This window comes from Tympanuchus pallidicinctus, unplaced genomic scaffold (genome assembly GCF_026119805.1).
Source record: "Tympanuchus pallidicinctus isolate F22 unplaced genomic scaffold, pur_lepc_1.0 scaffold11, whole genome shotgun sequence".
In the NCBI taxonomy this organism is placed as follows: domain Eukaryota; kingdom Metazoa; phylum Chordata; class Aves; order Galliformes; family Phasianidae; genus Tympanuchus; species Tympanuchus pallidicinctus.
Genome location: NW_026294627.1, coordinates 1156188 through 1180735, shown reverse-complemented (window position 1 = coordinate 1180735; position 24548 = coordinate 1156188). Strand labels below are relative to the sequence as shown.

The window sequence follows — 24548 nt, the reverse complement described above, 5'->3', positions numbered from 1 at the left end:
GGAGAGTCCTTAGAGGTCTGAACAGTCATCATTCCTGGAGGTTTTCAAAACAAGCCTGGATGTCACATTGAGTGACATGATCTAGAGCAGTCACTGACAGCAGTTGATGATTGGACTAGATGATCTTATTGGTCATTCCAACCTTCATGTTTCTATGATTCTATGACCTTATCCTACCTAGATCCTGGCCTCATACCAGTCCTTTTCTCCTGCCCCTAATTGCCCTATAGGCCTTTGTGATGTCCACAGGTGCTGTGCTAAGCATGATGAGGACCTGCTGTAAAGGTCTGGATGGATTTTCCATTCTCCCAGCTCACATCCTCTCTGGTGCTTGGGTGGTTGTGATCTAGGTAGTACATGTGATGCTGTAGGAAAAGAGATGAGGAGCCTTCTCCTTCGACTTCTCATCAGTGGAGTCTCATTGCTTGCATAGAAACGTTTTGAGTCAGGATTGGAGCATGATTCTGGCTGGTCCCTTCCTGCTCCTAATCCTGGACTTGTTTTGGAAAGCCTCCAGAGTTTGAGAAATAAAAGGCACTTTAGAAAAGGAGAGGGGGGAGTGGGATGGAGTCGGCAGAATTGGCAAGAGCAATTGCTTTTTAAATGACTGCCTATTTCTTAAGATGTACTTGCTACTGATTAACCTTTGCTCTATGATTGCTTTAATTGATTCATGCCTTAAGGCAGTCAGAAAGGTTCTGTGGGGTCACCAAGCTCTCTCCTGAAAAGTTTTTAACACTTTCTAGTTGGGCGAAACCCAGTTTGTGCAAGTAATGTTGGTGAATGGCACCAAACCAGTTTGCTTTTCCTTCCCCCAAATGATCCAACCCCCACTTCAGTGTTTCACCCCTGTGACTTCTTCCCTCTGCTGCTATCAGACTGCACCTATCCCACCCTCCTCTTGGGTTATTGCGAATGTTGTTTGGAGGGATATATTTTTTTGGCCATTCTGTGAATACGAGGCACTACAACAGGGCAAAGTCCATCATGTGCCTGGTAGTGCCTGGCTCTCCCAGATCCTGGGAAACACTTTCCTTATCTCATTAGCTGATGCCTGACTGCCTGCTCTGAGCTTTCCTATGGGGTGGTCTTCTATGTAGCAGTGCCCTTTGGTAACGGAGTACCGTAGCCATATAAAGACAACTCATGAAGCCCGGGGTGCAGATGTTATTTAAGATGTGTTGGGATTGGCTTGTTGAGTTTGAGTGATGAAAGCGCAGTCGTCTTGGGCTGGATTCATGCTATAGCACTCAATGAACAGGGACACCCACAGCTCCATTGGGTGCTCAGAGCTCATCCAGCCTGACCTTGAGTGCAGGGATGGGGCACCCATCACCTCTCCGGGCAATCTGACGGGGAACCAGAATGTGGATCTTCAGTGTCAGACAATCCTTTCACTCCAAAGTTCATTCAAAACTTTACCGAGATACAAAGGTGCAGTAGTGTTTAATGAGCTAGAAAGAGTTTTGCTCTGGAAACAGCAGAACTGCATCTTAACAGCATAAGAATGGGCCAGCCTTGATGCATAGAGATGCTGTAAAAGAGAAAGCTCATGGAAAGCATCTCTTCCTTGCAGGGGTATTTTGCTCCAAGCCTATTAACTCCAGCAGCCTGGGGAGAGCTGGTACTGGGGGTTTTGGAAAAATGACCGTCCAGGGGCCCCATCCTTTGTCCAGGCTGAATAGCACTCTGCAGAGCTGCCGACAGAGGTATGTGATCTGCAGACCTCTTTTCTTCCTCCCTTTTGGCCAGCAGACAAACTCTTCCCTTGGAGATGGTGCTGGCGGCAACGTGCTGCCCTCAGTGGGGCCGGAGCTGGGGGGAAGCAGAGGGTCCCTCATGCTGTGCCCCAATCTTATCGTCATCCCTCAGCAGCACAGCACAAAGAGCAGCTCAGGAATTCACAGGAGCAGGGAGGGAGCTGAGCCAGGACATGCTGAACTGCACAAAGTGGGATTTATCTTCAAAGAAATGTTTCCCTCCTTTCTGAGCTCCTTTTTTGAAAAAAGAATTTTCCTGCAAGTGATTCGTTCCTCCTCCTTCCTCCAAGCACTTGGCTCGGTTTGAGCTATTGGGAGCACTTTTTTTGCCATCCCACAGTTGCTGTTCAGTGGTGGGAGAGAGACTTCTTAGAAAGCTGAAGGCCTCCTGGGGCAAAGCCTGGGGCTGAGCTCTGTATGCTCCATGGGACGGAGCTGAATCCTGCATGGGCAGGACATGGAGCAAAGCCACCACTGCCAGCTACACACAGCCATGAGAAACCGTGGATTCCCCATCTTTGGCAGGATGCTCAAGGATGGGTTGGATGGGTTTTTGGGCAACGTGGTCTGAAAGGAGGTGTCCCTGCCTATGGGGGGGTTGGGGGGCTGGATGGGCTTTGAGTTCCCTTCTAACTCAAACCATTCTGTTGTTCTATGTTAAGCCAAACTTGTAAATCAGTTATACGAAGGAGCTCAGGGTCAAAACCAGAGGGAAGGAACTGCTGGTGGCCCACCAACAGGGCCAAAGCAACTCTTGTGTTCCACTGATCTCTGTGCAGTGGATCCATGCTTTGGCTGTTTTGGGATGTTTTGGGGCTGGCCACCAATCTGTTAATTGTGCAAGGTCTTTGTAAGCCCTCGGTCTAAACAGCTTCTGACTTGTAATGCATTTTATGCCTAATTTAACGATACTGTGCTATTGATGTTTGCCTGGTTGTTGATCTGGACCATCTGGGCTGCTCTCCATGCCTCATATTCCCCGTGTATAAAGCAAAGCTGTAACTTTGAGCATCTCCAGATTTCCAGAGAGGTTTACAGGAAAGACCAAGTGGTGATGGTATCCCACCACACCAAGGAAATGCATATGCTACAGAATACTCTTCACTGCTCTACGTGATAAATGCTCTATGCACCTAGTGGGGTTGACTCGGATGTAGGGAGGTTCGACTCTCACCCCAAGCTCTGGTCTAGCAGATAACAACCTCCTTAGGATCCTGACCCCAAATCTGATGGTTTATCACATTTATAGGGCACTTCAGGATAATCCCATTAATGAATCAGCATTAATAGAAGCTTTAACGTCACACATTTCCTTCCTCACTTGAAGCAATCAAATTCTTTCTGTCCTTACTCATCTACTTGCACTCCAGCATTGCATGTGACTCTTCAGCTGCTTGGATTGGATATTCTCAACCCTTCTTTCTGTGGCTGTGTATTCAGAAAGCCTGGAAGGAATTTTTGGGAACATGATCCCAGTGGTTGTTGCAAGTGGAGACTTTACCACACAGCCCTGGTTTACAGAATGGATCTGCCCTGTGGTACTACACCTAATCTTGTGCTTTCATAGATCCACTTTGCTCTCTCTACAGTATAACTTATCTACCCTTCTCTAGGATCTGTATAGTATGACATCTGCTTGGGTGCAAGAAAACATTAATAAAGTAATTACTGCTTCTACTAAAGTAATTACTCTTTCCATTTGGAAAAAATCAGTTGCTTCACGTTTTTCCTGTGTTGTGTTTTTATGTTGGGCTTTTCTGCAGTAGTACTGCATGTGTTACATGAGTGGGACCTGCCTCTGGATCAGAACTTTGTTGTACTGGGAGCTGTGTGAACACCCTGGGAAAGCAGGTCCTGAAAAGCACGTTATTCATGTAGCCATTTCATATAGGGGAGTATCAGTGTTTTATATATATAAAGTTTGTTGCTGTTGTTGTTTTTGAGAGCTCTGATAGCTTTTCAGGCCCTTCCATGGTCTAAACTGGGTCCTATCCACATTTTTGTGCATGGGAAACTATGGGGGGAAAAAAAAAAAGTTAAGGTATAAAGATCTCCTGTGCTCAGATCAGGAGCACTGTGTTTGTTGTAAGATTTGAAGACTTCTTTGTTGTCTTCAGCCAGAATTTCCTCTCCTGTTATCATCAATAAAATTGACAGTAATTACTATTGCTTTGGGCTTGGAGAATACCTTGAGATGGACACAGGTTTTGTCCTCTTGGTGCTGGAGCATCCCTTCCTTGGGGCAGCGAGTCCCATGGCAGAGGCTGGTGCCTTTCCTGCTCATCCCTACCTGAACCCACGGTGATGGAGAGGTTGTGCCTTTGTCCTGCAGGCTGTGGGGACTGAGGCTGGTGTGGGCTGGAGGCCACCAAGATGGACTGATGGCTCTTGGTGGCTACCTTCACTTGAGAGGTGCCATGGAAGTTTCTGGAAGGACAGTTGGGACTCCCTGGAGGGCAGATGGGGAGGAGGAATCTTCTAGAAGGAGGTTTGGTAGGCAGGCCTGGAAAGCCCGTTTCCAGACGAACAGCAGAGTGATCTGGGTGGACCTCTTTATAAGGAAGCTATCAGTCAAAAATAATTAAAACCAGGCCCTGGGGTGCGAATTACTTTCTATTCTTCCTCAAAAGAAACTTCCTCAAGCTGAAACCATCCCTGTATGTGCCAGTCTCGTGTCTTCATTCCTTGCAAAAGAAGAGAATCAGGCGGTGTGTCAACCTTTGCTGAACCGAAGTTACACTTTTGGTAACCCGTCTAATAAGGGTCAGGAATTAGAACTCGTCTAATAAGGGTCAGGAATGCGCATGGGTACAGCCAAAGAAGTGGCATTTGTGAAAAGTCTTTCTTCAACCCTTCTTTCTTTCCCTTTCTTTCCCTTTCTTTCCCTTTCTCTTTCCCTTTCTCTTTCCCTTTCTCTTTCCCTTTCTCTTTCCCTTTCTCTTTCCCTTTCTCTTTCCCTTTCTCTTTCCCTTTCTCTTTCCCTTTCTCTTTCCCTTTCTCTTTCCCTTTCTTTCCCTTTCTTTCCCTTTCTTTCCCTTTCCCTTTCTTTCCCTTTCCTTCCATTACTTTCTTCTTTATTCAACATTATTCCTCTTTCTTCTTCCTCTTCAATTTTTTTTAAGCTATTATTCCCTGGCTTTATCCTCGTTTTGCTCCTAGCAGGCAAGGGAAAATCTACTGTAACACCATGTGACCCTTTTGCAGACATGATGATTTCCCCTTGCTTGTTTCCACACAAAACTGAAAGCATTTGTACAAAATCCATTGCAAATGCTCTGAGGTTTGGCCAGTAATTTCCTGGGCATGCATTTGTTAACACAGCCTGTAAAGTGCTTTGAAGATGAAGCAAAACAGCTGTAATTTCTAATGGTGGTGATTATGATTAAATGAGGTTTCTGCAACTGATTGTGAACAATGAGTCATCCCCAGGGAGTGAATACTGGGGGCACACGTGCTCCAAACACAAGAACATGTTGAGAGAGGTTCCCTGCAGGAATACAGAGACTGAACAATTTTGGAAAAAGTGCTTTGTGCAAAAACATGAATCAGATTTGGACTGTTATTTCCTGTGATGGTCCCTCCAGAATAGAGTCCAAAAAATCCTCTGCAACCCCAAGAGATACAAAGGTTCATCTGTATTTGCAGGTTAATTTGTTTGAAGCAGGCTTGATTTTTTGTGTCTATTTAATTTGTGGTGACATATTACGAATTGCAGGGCATTAACCTAGGTGGAAACCTTCACACAGCTTTGAGAACCACAGTGGAAGTGTACAACAACACATTAAATGAATGAAAAAAATGAAAAAGATATTGTTCTGGAGGCCAGAGGAAGAATTATTCCTCATTAGCCCCTACTACTTCTGATTCACATGTTACTTCCCCTGGTAAGCCCAATCTTTTCAAAAAGATGAGAGGTAATGGCACTTAAATAGCATCAGGGGAAACTCAGGTTGGATATTAGGGGACATTTCTTCTCAGAATGAGTGGCGAGGCATTGAATGGGTTGCACAAGGAGGTGGTGAAGTCACTGTCCCTCGAGGTGCTCAAGAAGAGTGGGTGTCATATTGAGTGACATGGGTTAGAGGTGTTGTGCTGATGGGTTGAAGGTTGGATTAGGTGATCTTAGTGATCTTTCCAACCTTAATGATTCTATGATTCTATGTTTTCTTTGCAGTAAGGACTGTGATCTTCTGCTTTGATCCAGCTGCTATTCAACCCATGAGAAATTCATTTTGAGCTGCACATACTGGGATCCCACACAGAAGGAAGGTATAATTAGGGCTTATGTAGAAACTGTTGAAAGTCTTAGTGATAAATTATAATTATTACCTGCCAGAGAAAGGAAAGGATAGAGAGTATATCCCATATCACAGGGAGATTATGACTAGTCATGTTTTATACAGAATTTCTTCTTTTCCTATGTAAATCCTCCTAAATTATCTGAAAAGAAACTGGAAGAAGAAGGCAGTAAAAGAAGAGGTGATCTAGGGCTGTGATCCAAATCCTTAGGGTGGAAATGGAGATTCAGTTATGCTCTTTGTTGAGATCTTCTGGCTGTGTGCAGCTTGTGGTGATGGTGACCAGCCAGCAGCATCCTGCAGGCTGTTTTTTCTCCTTCCAAGTCTGTTGGTGTGATGCATTTGGAGACTCCCAGGTGGAAGGGCAGGATGTGATGCTCCTGGAGAGTGGTGGGGTGGTCTGGGGAGTCTTTGCTGTCATCTGCACCTTCATGCAAAGGACTGTGTGTGTTGGGAAGGCTCAGCTCAGGCTTGGGGCACATCCCTGCCTTGGCATGAGGTTCATTTTCTCTCCAAATCACTTACAGATGGCAGTAAGATCAAGAAAAGACGAGGAAAGACAAAGAAAGATGGGGAAGGAAAGGAACAGAAAGGAAAAAGGGAAGGGAAAGAGAGGAGAGGAGAGGAGAGGAGAGGAGAGGAGAGGAGAGGAGAGGAGAGGAGAGGAGAGGAGAAGAGAGGAGAGGAGAGGAGAGGAGAGGAGAGGAGAGGAGAGGAGAGGAGAGGAGAGGAGAGGAGAGGAGAGGAGAGGAGAGGAGAGGAGAGGAGAGGAGAGGAGAGGAGAGGAGAGGAGAGGAGAGGAGAGGAAAAGGGAAATGAGAGGGGAGGAAAAGGGAAATGAGAGGGGAAAAGATATGTATGAAATAAAGACAAAGACCCTCTCCTTGCTCTTACTCTTGACTCCCAAGCAACTCTTCTTGCAGTGCCTTTGCATTCAGGTCATGCAGAATGTTTCCCATTTTTTTCCTCCGTCTCCTCCCTCCACCACTCCTGGATCATTTCTCATACTTTTCCTCACCCTCTGTCAAGCAGTGGGAACGGGGCAGCCCTGATCCACTGCCTGCAGTTGTGGGGACCCTTATCAGTGAGCAAGCAATGTCTGTTTGCTAGAGAAAGACCTGAGGTCTCCTGGGCATGTAGAGCTGTAAAACGTGTTACAGCTTTCACAGCTCACTTACTAAGCTCTAAACTTTGCTCTCCTACTGATGTATGTTTTCCTGCTTGCTCTTTACTCCTTTGTCTTTCCCAGTGAATGGGTTTAGGGTTTACAGTCACCCCTCTCCAGTCATGTACCTTTGCCTGGTGGGGATGAGCACAGTTGCAGACAGCCTCTGAGTTTTAGGAGCACTGCTTCAAATCTCGATGCAAGTGCTGTGAAGCCTCTTGTTATGTGCTAGTAATGACTGAGCTGCTCCAGTTTCTATCGAGGACTTCTGGACTCTGCCATATGTTGCAATGTTGTTTGCCCTTTAGCTGGTTGCTCAATCCAGAAGAAGGGATATTATCTTTGTTAGGATCAGAGGCTTGTGCATTTTGTGTTTGATGTGATCTGAGGCACTGCAGATTCAGACAGACCTTCAGAGATGTTCCCATGGCTTCTGAATGCCATACTACAACTGGAAGACTGTAGGCAAGGATGGAGGGTCATGGGAGGATGTCAACCGTATCTCCTAGATGGTCCTTGTTGGAGAGAAAGAATGCTCCTTATAAACAGCTCCAAAAGTTCATATTCCATGGTGTAGATTCATAAGGTTAAGCTTCCTAAGTGTTGCTCCCTGAAGGCTGCCAAGAGATGGGTGCCACCAGGACATTATTTGGGGACGCAGCCCTTTGAATACTGAGGGCTCTGAGGTCTGAATGTGGAATCCCCAAGCTGGCATCCTCACATCATCTCATGCTAAAAGGAGGTGTCTGGTCAAGATCACAGAATCACAGAATATCCCAAGTTGGAAGGGACCCATAAGGATGACCGAGTCCAGTTCATAGAGATGATACCAAGATGACAGCTCGGTTGGTTTGTTTGTGGTAAAGACTGGAGCTCTGTGAAAGGCTCCTTGCTGAATGTTTCCCTTTACATGGGATTTTGTGCTCACTCCTTCCAAGAACTCCATAGAGACAGCAGTCATCCAGACAGTTGTGAAATACATAACAGAGGAAAAATTTAAACTGCTCTCTGTATCTCGCACGAATAGGTCATGAGTTAGTAGGATTAAGCTGTAAAACAGGAGGATAGACATTGAAAAAACCTTTGAAATGTAAAACTGGTTCAGCTGGGATTAGCATGTCTAGGGAGCTAATGGTACCTTCATCCTGTGGCAACTTTTATGAGAAAGATGGACTACCATGAAAATTTAACATCCAGCCAACTGAATGGAGAGAACAGTGTGTCAAGGTCCCTGCAATTTGTTTTCCTGTCAAATCCTATGCACTCATAGGCAAATATTGATGTGTGAACCTCATGCACGCGTCAGGAATGCAATAGCAAATCTCAAGGTCTTCTGACTGAACAACAGATGATTTTGATTGAGTATCTTCATCCCTGTTGCTGAAGAAGGATGAAGGCTTGAATCAAGGGCTGGGAAAGAACAGGTCCTGTGGATGGGGAAAACTGTGGTCTAAGGATCTTCAAAGAAAGATGTTAGTGAACTTTTAGGAGTGGCTTGACCCGATCATTTCCAAAAGTATGGGGTTCTTCCTGACTGTCCTGAATGGCCTCTGCCTCAGGAAGACATTCAGAGCATGACACACCTGGGCACACTTCAGTTAGCAGTGGTCCAAACTGTCAACTCTTGTGTCTCATTTCATCACAGGGTCATTAAGGTTGGAAAAGACCTCTAAGATCACCAAGCCCAACCCATCCCACCATTCCCACTGACCATGTCCCTACATGCCACATCTCCAAGGGTTGCTGAACACCTCCAGGGACACCTCCTAGGGCACCCTGCTCTTTTGGAGAAGCAACTTTTCCAAATATCCAGTATCTATTCCTTCTCATTTGCGCCCAAGCTGATGATAGATGTTTGGAAAATCCAACAGGGATGCAACATTTCAATGTTAAGTTGCATCTTGTCTTTCCGTATTATTCATGGCTTCTGCAAACTGATTATAGGTTTTCTGGGGGCAACAAAACACTCTTTAGTGTAGCAGAAAAGCACCTCAGGGCATTTTCATACTCCAGAGAAGTGATGGATGATGGTGCTTGTTTGTAAGACAACACACAAGTATATTTTTCTAAATCTTTCTTCATGTTCCTGATAGTGTCCTGCTGGTCGAATTGCTCTTTTCTGGCACAAACCCCTTTGTTATTTGCTCTCCTGGTGACTACATCACTCACAATTTACCACCAAAATCTTTGTTTAAAATCCTGACACTGAACAGATCTCTCAGGTGTGCAAATTTACAGCTATTCTTCCTAGCCATGAAACATTCTGCCAGGAAAGCTATTTCAGCCAGGAAATAATTTTTCCATAAGGGATCAGTCTGTACAGAGCTGCAGTTTTTCCAGGATAATAGAGCTGTGAACTGGGAGGGCTTTAGTCCCTTTCCTGCTTGAGCTAGTTAAACTGGTAGGGGGTTGCAGACAGGTCATGGTGCTTTTGAGCTGGTTCCCATAGCTAAGTTGAGGCTCAGGTTCATCTGACATGATTTGGGAAGCTGCATGGAGAGCTTAAGTTAACAATTTCCTTTCCCAGATCACCCTGCGTAGTCTAAAGGAGGCAGAGGTTCCCTTAGAGGTGATGCAGAGTGCTGGAGTTATAACCAGCAGCATCCACTGCTTGCCACTGACTGCTGATGGGGCTTGCAACAACCATGCTTTAATTTTAAGCATCTCTATTAAGGATATAACATTAGGTGGGATGTCCATAGCATACTTTCATGGCGGTTTTGGCATCCTCTTGGGAAAAATTCTGATATGGAAAGCTCACCCCATAAGAAAGCCAGGCTGGATGGGGCCTTGGGCAGCCTGATCTGGGGCCTGATGTGGTTGTCAACCCTGCCTGTCACAAGGGTTGGAACTAGATGATCTTCAAGGTCCCTTCCAATCCAAGCCATTCTATGACTCTACAACTTTAAGGAAAGGAGAGGACACCCACAGTCCTGCCATAAGTCTTGGGATCTCATTTCAGGAAGAAGATGAGATAAGGCTATTCAGATGGAGGCCAGTTCCACCAGCCTCAAGAAGATCAAATTTGGGAAGCTGAAGGTGGTGCGTCGGCACTTGCTGCAGAGATACGAGCACCAGCCCTTCATCTCCTGCCTGGCCGGGTTCTACAGCTGCCGATGGAAGCGGTACCAGCGCAGAAGGACCGAGCCTGGGAAATGCTGCTGCAAGACGGTAAATTTGCCCAAAATCAGCACAGACACTGACTTCCATACTGAAACAGGTCAGCCCAAGCTGACAAGTGATTGATGTCACATGTCAAAGGTTGCCCAGTCCAAATGAGGTCTATCAGTGCTCTGGATTTTGGTTTTGAGATCTTGATGTGTTGCTCAGTTTGTCTGTGCCGCCGTGCAGCGAGCGAACATGGCAGCAGGGAATGGCCTGGCACCAAATGAGGAGCAAATCAATGGGGGCCATAAGAAAGATAGTGACAGACCCTTTAGCTGAGTCTGTTATGAAAAGACAAGAGGAAATAATTTCAAACTAAAAGAGAGGAGACTTAGATTGGATGTAAGAAAAAAGTGTTTTTATGGTATGGTTTTTATGGGTAGTGAAGCACTGGCACAGGTTGCCCAGAGAAGTGGTGGGTGCCCTATCCATGGAGACACTCAAGGTCAGGCTGTCTGGAGCTCTGAGCACCTGATGGAGCTGTAGATCATAGAATCATAGAAAATGCCAATTTAGAAGGGACCCATAAGGGTAATTGAGTCCAAATCCTGGCTGCACATGGGATCACCCGAAAAACAGGCCATATATCTGAGAATTTTGTCCAGATGCTTCTTGAACATCCCCTTGGTGGTCTGAGCCCTCTGAACATGGAGAGCATATGACTTTAAAATCAGACATAACCTAATGATCTTTACAACTTAGACATTGGCTTAATCCAATATCTAAACCCAGTGTCTGAGAGTGGTTTCCAACATTCCCTGAGCTCTGGCAGCTCGGGGCTATGCCCACTGCCTCTCCTTTGAGGAGATCCTCCTGCTCCCAGGGCGCAAGATAAGAAATCCCCTCCATGTCAATATTACAGAATCATGGAATGGCTGAGATTGAAGTCACCTCTGGGTCCATTTGGGGTAGGGCTGGCTGCAGTGACAGTGCTCCCACATCATTCCTTTGGAGACCCTCCATTCAGGTGCTTACACAGATTGATCAGATCCCTCTGAGCCTCGTGTCTTCACAGGCTGAGCAGCCTCAGCAATCTTGGAGAGGGTCCAGAGGAGGCCTTGGATATGCTCAGATGGCTGGAGCATCTCTCCTATGAAGAAAGGCTGAGGGAGATGGGCTTGTTCAGCCTGGAAAAAAGAAGGCTCTGTCTGGAGTGATCTCATTGTGGCCTTCCAGTACTTAAAGGGAGTTTATATGTGAGGGAGCATCAAGACACATGTTTAAGGACAGCCTAAAAGTAACTGCTGTTTTCTCTGATTGTTTTGGAGTAAACAATGCTCTGACTAAATGTCCTTCTTTTGCTGTTTTCTCTGATTGTTTTGGAGTAAACAATGCTCTGACTAAATGTCCTTCTTTTGCCTTTCTAGCGGGAATGTGTGTTTTTCCCACTGCTTGTTGGAGCTTTCTGCTTTTCTCTGGTCTTCCTGTACATGTGGGGTGAAGCAAAAAATGACTACAATAACTTTGACTGGTAAGTACTGTGTTTTCCTTCTTTTCCACTTCAGTCACGAGCCAAAGATTTGACTCCTTGAAGTCCCCTTGAAGACTCCTTGAAGTTCAGCACTCAAATTGATAGCGGAAATGGTTTCAAACTAAAAGTGAGGAGATTTAGACTGAGTATGAGGAAAAAAAAATTTATGACAATGGTAATGAGTCACTGGCACAGAGAATGTGGTGATGCTTCATCTCTGGAGGCACCCAAGGTCAGGCTGGATGGGTTCTGAGCACTGATGGGGCTGTGGGTGTCCCTGCTCACTGCAGGGGAGTTGACCAGATGGCCTTTAGAGGTCCCTTCCAACTCAAATGATCCTGTGATTCTGTGAAATTGAATAGCACTGCCAGGAGTAAAGAGATGTAGTGGCTAGCAGCAGAAGCATTGTACCAGCTATCTCAGAGCAAACAGAATTGCATGCCCCCCATCTTGAAACAGAGGAATAGTCAGCAAGTCTTTATGCAAATCCTTTCCTTCTGAACCGTGTAGGCAACAGTTACATAAACACCTAAAATTAGATGCCGTCCAGATAGCTCTAATATCAGAGGGAGGAAAGGTGTAATTATGTCATTGACTCTTATTGAGCCTTTGGGTAGGAAGTAAAGCTTCCCTCTCTCTTCTTGGGAAACGCCTCTGCAGCTCCTCCAGTGTTCTGACACCTTCTCCTCCAACTATTGTTTCCCTGCAGCCCCTGTGCTAATGTAACACAAATGCTGTTATGAGATTTTATTCCTTTTTAGGTATAACTATGGGAACCTAGGCTTCTGGTTCCTCTGGTCTCTGGTTCTCCTGATAGTGGCTGCAATCCTGTTCATGTACATCACGCTGCTTTTGGTGAGTAAAGCTCCTTGCAGGAGTGAGTTACGGGCCTATAAAGTAAATATATGGTTGGCTTTGATGTGTCAGACCAAAGTTCACCCATCACTGGGAGTGGATACGTGGGGAGGACTGGGAACACAGAGAGCATTTCTGGTACTTTCTCCTCATTTCTGATCATGGAAGAGCATTTTCAGTGAAGAGGTCTCTGAGATAGTTGTAGGTTTGATGCATTCTTTCAATGATTCCCCTTTGGTGAATGCGTTTCATCTCTCCTTAGCGGGAGCTGAAGTTTGTTGCTTTGACAGCAGGGAAGCATTGAGATCCGAGTTACACTGTGGTGGTAATGTAAGAACAGGGTTATTCCTCTAACCCTGAACAGAAGCTCTCATTAGAAGAGAAATATCATCACTGGAGTTGCCATGATTCCCTCTGCTTTGCTGGAGAGTTTGTCTCCAGGCAGAGACTACAGACATGGTGAGAAAGCACTCCTGAACTGTGTGCCCAGAGAGGTAATGTCCCTGAGTCCTTCATTTTTCCAAATCTCATTAGATTTTTTTCTGGACTTCTGATCTGCTGCTTCCTTTGGTTTCTGGAAACTTAACAAGGGCAAGCATTTCCCAACAGTCCCAAAGAGTTCTCTTTCCTCAAAGAGAACCCAAAATAAGCATAGATTGACCTCTGTGTTCCAATCTTCTGCATGCAGAGCTCCAGGCAAAGAAATCACTTCAATTCCAAGAACTGGAGTCCATGCTCAATCTCACATCTGTTTCCATTTTGGGATGTCATGAATCCAGGCTGATTTGATGGCTTTGACTCACTGCTGTGACCAAAATCACTGCTTTTATCACCATTTCCAGTGGATCTGTCTGGATCAGCTCCAAACTCGTGTTTGTACTTTGTCAGCATCCAAACACCAGTGAGTGCCTCGACTGTTTTAGAGGAATTTCATGTCCTTGGCAGCATGGAGGTGATGACTGCAAGCTATCAGGGAAGGCAATGGATGAAGTAAAGCCAGAAATGTAATTCTAAACATGAGAGAAATTGGTGTCCTATGGGGTTTGATTCTGTCTTGGTCTCACTGTGTAAATAGATCCTCCCAGAATCTTGGTTCTGTCTGATGAGACTAACAGGGCCTGCCTTCCTCAAGAGGGTGAAGCTTGGAGTTTGGGGGCTATCACCAAACAAGTTCTACAAGAGAAACATTTCAGAGGTGCCTCTGCTCTTGAGACAACCCCTGCAGTCAGATTCCATTCCCTCTTCCTCACCATGAAGTCACTCACCCAAAACCGCTAGGTATTTCTAAAGGCACCTGCCCTGCTTGCTTGTATCATTATGTCAATTATGTAATTTGACATGCAGCACTCAACTGTGATGAGCAGTGGGTGTTGGGAGACACAAGGTCCTGTGCCATCAGGGCTGTGATCTAAATTGGACCAGATCCTGAAAAAAGAGGAGCACGAATAGTGCTCAACACTGCCATCCATGTTGCTGCGATCTCAAAATGTGCAAAATTTTAGCTTAGATATGAGAAAGAAATTCTTCATTCACAGGATGGTGAGGCACAGACCTGGTAAGGCTCAAGGCCAGGTTAGATGGAGCCCTGGGCAGCCTGACATATGGGATGTATTTGCAAATATCGGTGGTTGGAACTGAGTGGGCTTTAGGATTGCTTCCAATCCAAACTGTTCTGTCACACTGTGATTCTATGACAAGGGATAGGGATGTGGAGGAGAATGGCAACAGTCTGACTCACCAATGCTTGTTCTAACAGGACTTCTTTCAGAGAATGCCTCAGCCTGGAAACACACCTTCATCACCATATGATCCTCCCTGTCACAGCATTTAGCCTTCCAGTGTAGCCTGTGATGAACCCCTCAGCCCCAAAAACTCATAAATACCATGAAGCCCTCCTACACCTAAATACTATTACTGTTGTGGGTGCTGCTCTCATGTTCTGGCTGTGCAGTTCTGGATAGAGACCATCTCCATACCTGTTGGACTTGAGGTCTTCACCCAAACAATGTTTCCTTGTAATCATAGATTCATCTTTCGATTTGGAAGGGATCTTTATAACAATCTAGTCCAACTCCTCTGCAAGGCACAAGGACACAGCTCCATCAGGTGCTCAGAGCCCCATCCAGCCTGACCTACATGGGGCATCCACTGCCTCTCTGGGCAGCCTGTGCCAATTCTTCATTACTGTAACTGTAAAGAACTTTTTTCCTTATATCCTTACATTCCTTATACTGATGCTTCACATCAGATAAAAAAACTGAGCACACTGCTGGCATTGTTGGAGTTGAGAGAATTTCCAGCAACCAGTAATGGCTTTTTTTTTTTTTTAACCTGTGGGCACTGTATCCTTTTCCTTAACAATGGCATCCAACCAGAACCTGCAGGCCTGCTTCCATGTCCTCATTGGGAACCACCGAAGCAAACATTCTTCAGCCCACCAGCTGCTGAACAAAGCACTGCACAATAAAGCAGTGACTGCAAAAACACTTTCTGCCTGCACACATCAGTGTAATTTTCTCCAGACGATCAGTTTCAATTAATGTAATTGTTACTGCTCCCCCAGACAATTTTCTCGTTCCTATTAAAGCTAAAATGTTAAGCTGAGGGGTCTAGCTGCAGGACAACCCAGGTTCAGTGGAGAAGAAAAATCTTTTGTTGTTCAATCTTTTGAACACCAACAGATAATATTTTCCTTTCTGTAGTTCAGCCGTGTTCATTCCAAGGGTTTGGGAAAGTCATCTGTGACTGTATTAAGTAAAGTGCTTCAGAAATGCTGTAGCCTCTGCATTTGTAGGCTAAAAAAGAAGACTCAAAACTATCCCTTGGCGCTGAAGTTCAGAGAGGTGGATGAGGAGACTACTGTCCATCATATTTCATCATAACTTTGTGGGCAGTTCTCCAGTCAGAAAAAAGGAAGACAGAGACGTGAGCCCCATTACAGTGAATCCAACTCTCTTACATTAGGGAAGCATGCCTAAGTTACCAGTTGGCTGGTAGATCATAGAATCACAAAATGGCTTGAGTTAGAGGGGATGTAGCTGTAACCCTCCTGCCATGGGCAGGGATGCTGACCTTAGTGGAAGGAGACATTTCCACACTTCTTACTGAAGATAGGAAGATTGGAAGTATTGGATGTAAGACTGAGAGAGCTGATGGGGCTGGCAAGAGGAACCTGGGCTTTAACCTTCATAGTAATAATCAGACATGTATCAGTCACCAACACTAGCATGTCCATGAACTTGTATTAGACAATCCCACGATATGCATGGAAACAGTTTGAAGGTGGGATACCTGCTTGTGTTGGTTGTCCTTTTGCCCAAGGAAGTTCAACTTCTGCTGCAAACGCGTGAAACACTGTTAGAGGCAGCTGGTCTCTTTGGAACAACACATTGGACGGGTCCTGAGATAGCTTTTGGGGATGAAGCTTGGGATGTTAAGCTTCAGGGGTGCATGGAGAGCAAAGAAAGCTCAAGCTGACTGTGCCAGAACACACAGAGGATGGATCTTGTCCACATCACATCTGCTCACCAACCAATTAAGATGTGTTCTCCTACAGTACCCAGTGGTGCAACTACAGGAGTTCCTTCTTCACCCTGTGATTGGTAATTATTCTTCTTGAAAATTGATAACGAACTATTGGCTCCATTCATAAAAATGAGCTCTTTCTCCAATGGCATCCCTGGATGTGCTGCATCATTAGTAGTAAGGTTATACTGCAACAACAGGGGAGAGTCTGGTTGAGCACACCCTGTGAAATAAGTGGATGCACATTTGCCTTGGATCAAGTCTTTATAGCACTGCTTGCAGAAAAGACAAGATTTTAAAAGTGTCTTTTTTCTTCATTTTTCTGAAGTGGATTATTTAAATGGGGCTGGCTTAAGATCTTCAACAGTAATTCAATTCCCTCCAAACTGTTCCCACGTTTACCCATCATGTACTGGGTGTAGGATTAAATTAAAGGAGTCTAACATGTCAAGAAGTACTTAAAAGCTGATCTGTATTCTCTGCTGTGCTTATCTCACTTCAAATCAGCATCATCCTGGAAAAAGAGTATTTGTAGGTGGGTCAGGAAGAGATTACATTCTTTTGTAGTTGGGTTTCAGAACAGACTCAGGGAACTACCAACCTTTCAACCTTGCCTAAGTGCTGGGGAAGATCATAGAGCAGATCTTCCTGGAAGCTGTGCTAAGGCACATGGAAGAGAAGGAGATGATATGGGATAACCAACATGGCTTCAAGAAGGGCAGGTCCTGCCTGGCCAACCTTTCTTCTTTTTATGTTGGCATAACTGCTTCAGTGGACAAGGGAAGAACCACTGATGTCATCTCTTTGGATTTAGTAAGGTCAGTGACACAGGGATGGTACTGGGAATGGTGCTCTTCAACATCTCCATCACTGACATCAACATCTGGTGATGCTGTTCCCCAAACTGTCCCTTACAATTGCTAGGGAGAGTGCTACAGCCACTCAGCTATCTGAGCACAGAAGAAAGTTTCCAGCAAAGCCATTTGCTGGTTTTTCTCACCCTTTACTCAGTGTTCCAGGCCTTGTGTGTTGTCCCCTGTCCTAACTGGGGTTTGCACTGTGCCACAAGTGAACCTTTCCATCAGGAAAAGGAACATGCCAGCCATAGGGCTGCAGCTGATGACTAAAAATTAACCCAATACGAAGTAGAGGTTTTGAATCTCCAGTGGTAGATGTCCATGTTCTGAGATGTGCCTGTTTACATTTCTTGTAATTGCTATCAATATGTATTCTACTTTGCACTCTGCTCTGTATTTTTATTCATTTGTTTATTTATTTTGATACATTAATTATTCCTTGAGCTGTATCCCCCATGGGTGATGTGTCCCTAAATGACAACACATACATAAAAAGCACGCAAGGTTCATGTCATGGATGCTGGCTCTGGCTATATCCTTTCTGCCAGAGTTTATATTCACAAAGCGTGTGCACCAAAGAGCTCAGTGAAGATGTTGATCCTACAGGGCAGCTTTGTCGTGTGCTTGGTCATTTCAGGAGCATATTTACTGTGGCAATAAACATTTATCAGCACACAGCTGTCCTGCTAATATCCTCACCGTTGTGCAGCAAGGCATAAAATGACTTTCTAAAGCAAAAATCATCCCAGGACTGCCTCGCTAAACACACTTTATCATCCTATGCCAGCATGCCAACTATACCTTCTTGATTTTCCAGGTCCTAGCAATGTGTTTGCTTGCAGAAGGGCAGCAGCTATACTTGCACTGGAGTCACAAGGTGAGTAAAGTCAGGGCTTTCTGGTAACCCTTATCCATGTTTTAAACATCAAACCTGTGGTGTACTCTTCGTGCAAAACTGCTTAGATTATGGGAGAGACGGAAGGGAGGGAAGAGGTAAATTTCAAGAGGCTTTAGATATCCATGAGAATGATGTTTCCACCTGAGCTGATCACCCCAGGTTCCCTTTGGATGAGGGAAACGAACTGTCTGAAGACGCAAATCATCCAGCTGATCACAGGTATCTAAATTAAGATGAGATGAATCACACCTAAACCACCTTTTTTTCCTTGCTGACTATAAAAGGAGCCTGCAGTGACTCATTCAGGTGAGGATGTCTATATTTGAAGTGCTCACATGTGGTACCATAAAGACAAAGGAGGAGTTTGCTGAGGATCACGGTATAAACCTCTGCAGGCAGTAGCTGCTTTCTCTGTAGAGCAGAAATGTGTCTTTTCCCAGGCATCCTTTTTGTCTTTGAGAAGTTCTGGAAATGTCACCTGGAGTTCTGAAGGTATAGAAGTAAACCCTCAGGAATCTGTTGCTACAAAGTTGTACATAACCACAGAATCACAGAATTGTTAAGGTTGGAAAGACCATTAAGATAATCTAGTCCAACCATCAACCCATCACCACCATGCCCACAATGTCATTCAATGTGAATTTGAAACCTCCAGGGATGGTTATTCCACCACCTCCCTAATCAGGGATAAAAGTCACCTTTCTTAAGAAATTCTTGAAAGTTAAGCGAGACATTTCAAACAGGAGCCCCTAGCCATGCAGTTTAGGGAAGAATGTTCCATGATGACAAATTATGCAGTGGAAATAAATAGTTGAATGGGAAGATACTTGATCCTGCTTCTTCATTTTAGTAATGGAAATAAGCATTTTGCTGTTGAAAATGGGCTTTCTGAAGAACTAGAGAGAGCAATCTGTGGAAAATATTGGGATGGTATCCTTGAGTGGAAGAGACTGGGGACGGGTCGTTAAGATGTTGACGTGTAGGATCTTCCTGAAGTGTGGTTTGGGTCTTGGTCCAACTATCATGTAATGCCCAGCAGAGAGCTGATGTGCCAAGAAGAGCAAAGAATCATAACTGCTTTGGTACCAAACTGGGCAAGTAATCAAAGAACAGAATTCTTAACTGAACTCCTTTCAGTTAAGAAATGAATACTCATCTCTGAAGCGTTTGCAGTTGCAGAAGCCCATTGCAAAGCAACTCAGCATAAAAAAAATGTGACAGTGTGTCAATTCATCACTTGTGAATTCAGCCAGCTACAGGTAAAGGATTTAATGTTGGATCATATAGCACCTATATACGCCAGCTCACAAAGAGATGTCTGTCATTATAAAGCTAGTGGAAAGAGACCACCTCTGGAAATTCCCCTCTTTCTCTGTTCATTTCAGAGGGAATCTTGAGGGCTGACTCAGGTTGGGTACCAAACTCTTAAAATCAATCTTGTCATAGAGAAAATCCAATTTATAGCACAATCAGTTTGATTGTAGTCCCACCAGATATTTCCCAACTGATGTACTCAAGCTCATACATCCCAAAATTACTGAGTCTGAACTGCTTAAATAAGTCTGACAGGGAAATTAATTGTATGTCCTATGCAGAAATACTCACGCTCTTCATGTTCTCTTTGTCTCCCTAGATTGGGACTTTTCTTGTCCTGGGTTTCTCTATCACAGCCATCTTCATACTGTCTGTACTCTGGGGAGATCAATGGAAAACAGTCCGCCTGTCATTCCAGGTAAGAGGGACTTGGAGACTGTTTAAGACAAAACAAAACAAAACAAAACAACTAATTTCAGTAAGTATTTTTTGGTAATCAATAGAAAATTCCATATGGTGAATGTTTTTCATGGGGGTTTTCCTGGCAGCCTATTCAGGTTTGCACAAACCTTTATTATGACTTAATAAGCTGATATTTCCTACTGGAAAAAAGGAAGCTAAGACCTGAGGTTTGGTTTTGAGCTATCTGTTTTATATAACATGTTCTGGGAAGTCATAGTGAATCAGAGAAGCTTCATCTGCTGAGGACAAAGCACTGAGGTTCTTAAGGAGTAGGTGGGGAATGCTTGTGCAAGGTGGGACAACCTGTGGGATGCAGGAGGTCAGAGTGCATGGTCACAACTCTCAGCAGGTCTGAAGGTGGAGGCAAGATCTGCTCCACTGCTGCTTAGTGTTGTAGCATCTGGGTTCCCACATGTCCCAGGAGGGAGGAAGTTATAGCATTTGACTACAGAGCTGCCTTGAAGATATTACTCGGATGTATCACCTCTCTCCCACTTTACTTATTGTCTGTGAACATTAGGACAGCAATGCAAAGGGACTGCAAGAGGAAGCAGCTGGTAGCCCCACATTTATTTCAGTTTCTCATAGTCTTTGTGGAACTCTACAATTTGGTAAGCCTAGGCTAAGGTAGTAGCAAAGGTGATTAGAAAATGTTAGCTTCTCCTCTGCACAGACTCCAGGGGAGGAGGAGAAGGGGACAGGAGAGCCATGGGGTTCCCAGGTGTTGTTTATTTTAGGTGCTCTGACCCTTTGAGATGCTTCATTTGGCCTCCTGCTGCTGTTCCCAAGGGACATGCATCTCTTCTAGATCCTATGTCATGTCCTTTAGCCCTGTGTTACTATCTCAGATATCCTGGAAGTCTCAGATGACGCCTTTGTTTACACAACTGAATCCTGCTTCTCATTGAAGGAGGTATCAAGTGTCCAAAGCAGAAAAGAAAAATCACAAAAAATCACACACAAAAAATCTCTCAATGACTTCTACTTCCTTCAGCCTTTCATTCTTAGAGAATCAGGCATAGGCAGAGCAATAGGAAAGGCTTAGGAAATTCAGATTTGTTGCCATTATTTCAAAGACTTAGCTGCATTGGAGATGGCTGTTACCTGAGTAGGATTGGGTTGAATTAGACTGGATTAAAATGGCTGCACTCTGGAAGATGTTAATGAATTATGGCATGGTGGTGAAGGTGACTGCCTGCCAAGCCTCATGGACGAGGACAGCCCTGTACCTTTCAGCTGAATAGAAGAAAAAAGAGCTGCACAGTAAAGAGAGGAGCACTCTGGGCACCAGCCTGGATGGGGGCATACCTTTCTTCCCTGAATTTTGGGGTGATTTGTGGATTCAACCCAGGTGTAGCAGAGAAGAGGAATCACGCGGGAAGGTACAGTCGTGTTGGGGCTTTTTTCCACCTATATCTCTGCTTGACCCTTTATATAAAATCCTTTTCTCTCCTTGCCAGATCACAGCCCCCTATCTCCACATAGGAGCAATAACCATCATGGTCCTCCTCTCCTGGCCCCTGGCTCTGCATGCCATCAGAGCAGATAAGAAAGGTATAGTAACTCTGCTTCCTGCTCCCTGTATGACAGAAGATGCACGTCAGTGAGGGAAAACAAATGTGAAGGAGCCTTTACTCCCATATCCACACTCCAGTTGGAGTTGACTTTTAGTTTTTGAGTATTTCGGGGAAATTTGTAGGGCTTGAACTTGGGTAATGCACTGTCCTGTCTGTCTGTCCAGATACATTACTGAGAAAAGGGTAGATGTGACACTTAGGGACACGGTTTAGTGGTCATGGTGGTGATGGGCTGACAATTGGAATTGGTGATTTTAGTGGTCTCTTCTGACCTTCATGATTCTAAGATTCCATGATTTACATACTGACTTGCAGAGTTCTGGTCAATATCTAGGAAGCTACCAGTCTTGAGGATAAAGAGCTAAGCAGAAATCCCCTTGTTCTGAGGCATGCATGGAAATTTGGTCAATCACCTGCAGGAGAAAGCAAGCAATGCCTGACCTTCGCTTGCTGTGCTCAGCTTCATGTCTCAGAAAGTTGATCCAGACTAGAGAATCTTAGGAGAAGCCAGTGAAATAGGAGAAAGAACTTCCTGATTGATTGGTAAGGAAATTTGTTTTCCTTACCTGATGTTATTCAAAAGAGAGCTCCAGTCCAACTCTGAGAAGTGTGATTAAGGGCAGGGCCAGGAGACAGGAACAACTGTAGAAGAGCCTGGCTCTGGCACTGGGCACTCTTATCTGACCCTGTTTCTTCATATATCTAATTTGTAACAAAACCCACTGACCTCAGACAAAATGTGCTGGTGGGAACAGCCATTGGAGTGTGCAGAGAGATGGTGGTACCCAACCAGATAAATGATGGTCATAGGTGTTCACTTCCCAGAGGAACAGTTTCTATCTTTGAGAGAAGGGTCACTCTTAAGTCACATGTCAACAGACACCAGAGAACACTGTAGGTGATGAGTTAGCAGGTTTCTGAGAACCAATGCCCATGCAACCAGGGTCTGTAGGAGTCTGTGTCACACGGAAGAAGCCGCTGACAACAAGGTGAATGAACTCTGAATGCATTCAACTTAAGGGAATGGAGAAAGGTTCCTCCTCATTTTTTTAACTGGCAATTAAACTTTAAAATGTTACTTGTTCTTATCTGAGTAAGAAAAAAATAGCATCCTTCTGTTGAGGACCATTTCTTTATAGCTGGAGGAAGCAGCATTGTACCACATCTAAAGGAAAAGAGTTTAAGGCTGTTTCTTGCCTGAAGGCATAGTGTGATGTAATTGCAGCACAAAACCTCAGTCCTAACCTAAACAGCCCAAAACCTTCTTTGACCAGTTTGTTCTCCTGGATTTTATTGTTTGGAGAGGTGGGGAAAGAAGAGATATTAAAAAGTGTTGAGATAAAGCCCAACAATTTTACTTAGCTGGAGGGCTGTATGAAGTCAAGCTGCAAGGTGAACCCATATGTTACCAAATGGATTAACTCTAGCCTTCCTCCTTCGAATTCTTTCAGTTGTTCAGGTGATAATTGTTGGTCCATACCTGGCTATCCTTCTCTTTCTTTTCTTGATACCTCTGGGGATGTACTCTCCTTGCATCAGAGAAGTGGGGACACTTGGACCAAAGCCAGCCCTCATCGGACACCGCGGAGCACCAATGGTAGGTGTGGAGGAGTAGTTAGACATCTCTTCATCTTCTGTATTGCTACCTTTGTCATCATTTTCTTCTTCCCTTTTTTTTTCTTTTTTTTTCTCTCTCTCTTTTTTTTTTTTCCTGAAGAAATCAGTGGAGGATGGGAGGGGAGGTATTTCAGTTTGGAATTGCATGCCAAAAGGATCACTCTGTAGTTCTGCTAACAGCACTGCTCTTGAGGGACAAAGTTTGGTAGCCAAGGAAACAGGAGACTTTATCAAGAAAATGGAGATCCCTTAATAGAAAACAGAAGAGTGACAAGGAGACAGAATGTATTTGAAGAGTTCTCCAGTGTGTATCTAAAACCATTTTGCTTATGGGCCATTTCTTTCCTCAGCTGGCCCCAGAAAACACTGAGATGTCATTTCAGAAGACAATTGAACATGGTGCAGATGGTCTTGAAACAGATGTCACCATTAGGTAAGTGGACAACATGACAGCCCACAAAGCTCATGCTTCTTCTAAGAGCGTTTAGAGCTGTTTAGTTCCAGGCAACGTGGTTTTACTGGTAGGATCCCTCAGCTGACACATGATGACAAAAACTGTGGGGCATGGTTACTCTTGGGCAAGTCAGTAAGTTGTAGCTACTGATTAAAAAATAGAATTATAGAATCATTAAGGTTGGAAAAGACCACTAAGATCATCTAGACCAACCATCAACACACTGCCATCATGGCCGTGGTCAACATATTACCTCATCACTATTACAGGCTGCCCAGAGAGGCTGTGGATGTCCCGTCCATCCCTGTAGCTGCTCAAGGCCAGGTTGAATAGGGCCCTGGGCAGCCTGGCCTAGTATTAAATGTGGATGTTGCTGGCCCTGCCTGCAGCTGGGGGGTTGGAGATTCGTGATCCTTGAGGTCCCTTCCTACCCAATTCATTCTATGATTCCATGATTCTATGCTTCTATGATCATCTCCATACTCTATTTTAAACATTTTGCAGCATATAAAGGCAGTTTTTACCCTAGTCTGGCTTACAGACTTCTGTGAGGGTTTTATCTGTCCTAGAAAATACTAGAACACTCTGGCATCTGCAGAATGTGCCTTTCACATCATACTGTATCCACCTTTTTAGGGGCTGGCAGGCATAAATGCACCATCTCTACTCTGTCCCTGATGAAACCAAGTCCCCAGGGTCAACCAGCAATATTGGTTGGTGTTTTGAGTGTCATACTTCTTTTCTATCTTACTCTCTGTACTGAGGGAAGTCACACAGCTATGTTTGTAGTGGCCCACGTACTTCTTCTCACCTAGCATGACACTGCTTGTGCCCTAAGTGAACTGCACTCAAGTGACCTGAATTCTTGCTCTCCAACAGCTACGATGGTGTTCCTTTTCTCATGCATGACAGCACCTTGAGCAGGACAACCAACATCAAAGAGGTCTATCCCAATGCCACTGCTCAAAATGCAGCCTTGTTCTCCTGGGATGCCCTGAAGGAGTTGAATGCTGGAACATGGTTCCTAAAGGTAAGCACTGTAAAGGACAATCATCAATTTGTTGTAGAAGATAAACCAGCTGGCTACTACTTATTAGGATGAATATTAGAAGGGAAATTTCTGGTTGAGC

At 44.7% G+C, this 24548-nt stretch overlaps 1 protein-coding gene across 3 annotated transcripts in view; it reads left to right on the top strand.

The window, feature by feature from the left end:
• The window catches only part of LOC128074227 (glycerophosphodiester phosphodiesterase domain-containing protein 5-like), a 33916-nt gene that overhangs the window by 2245 nt on the left and 7123 nt on the right, over window positions 1–24548 (top strand). For all 3 annotated transcript variants that reach the window (XM_052669892.1, XM_052669902.1, XM_052669912.1), the window contains 9 exons: window positions 10186–10394; window positions 11756–11859; window positions 12621–12714; window positions 17914–17973; window positions 19628–19726; window positions 21231–21324; window positions 22799–22944; window positions 23315–23397; window positions 24298–24448. In XM_052669892.1, coding sequence (XP_052525852.1) covers window positions 10212–10394; window positions 11756–11859; window positions 12621–12714; window positions 17914–17973; window positions 19628–19726; window positions 21231–21324; window positions 22799–22944; window positions 23315–23397; window positions 24298–24448 — 1014 coding nt within the window. In that variant the 5' untranslated portion in view covers window positions 10186–10211. The remainder of the gene's footprint in view (window positions 1–10185; window positions 10395–11755; window positions 11860–12620; window positions 12715–17913; window positions 17974–19627; window positions 19727–21230; window positions 21325–22798; window positions 22945–23314; window positions 23398–24297; window positions 24449–24548) is intronic.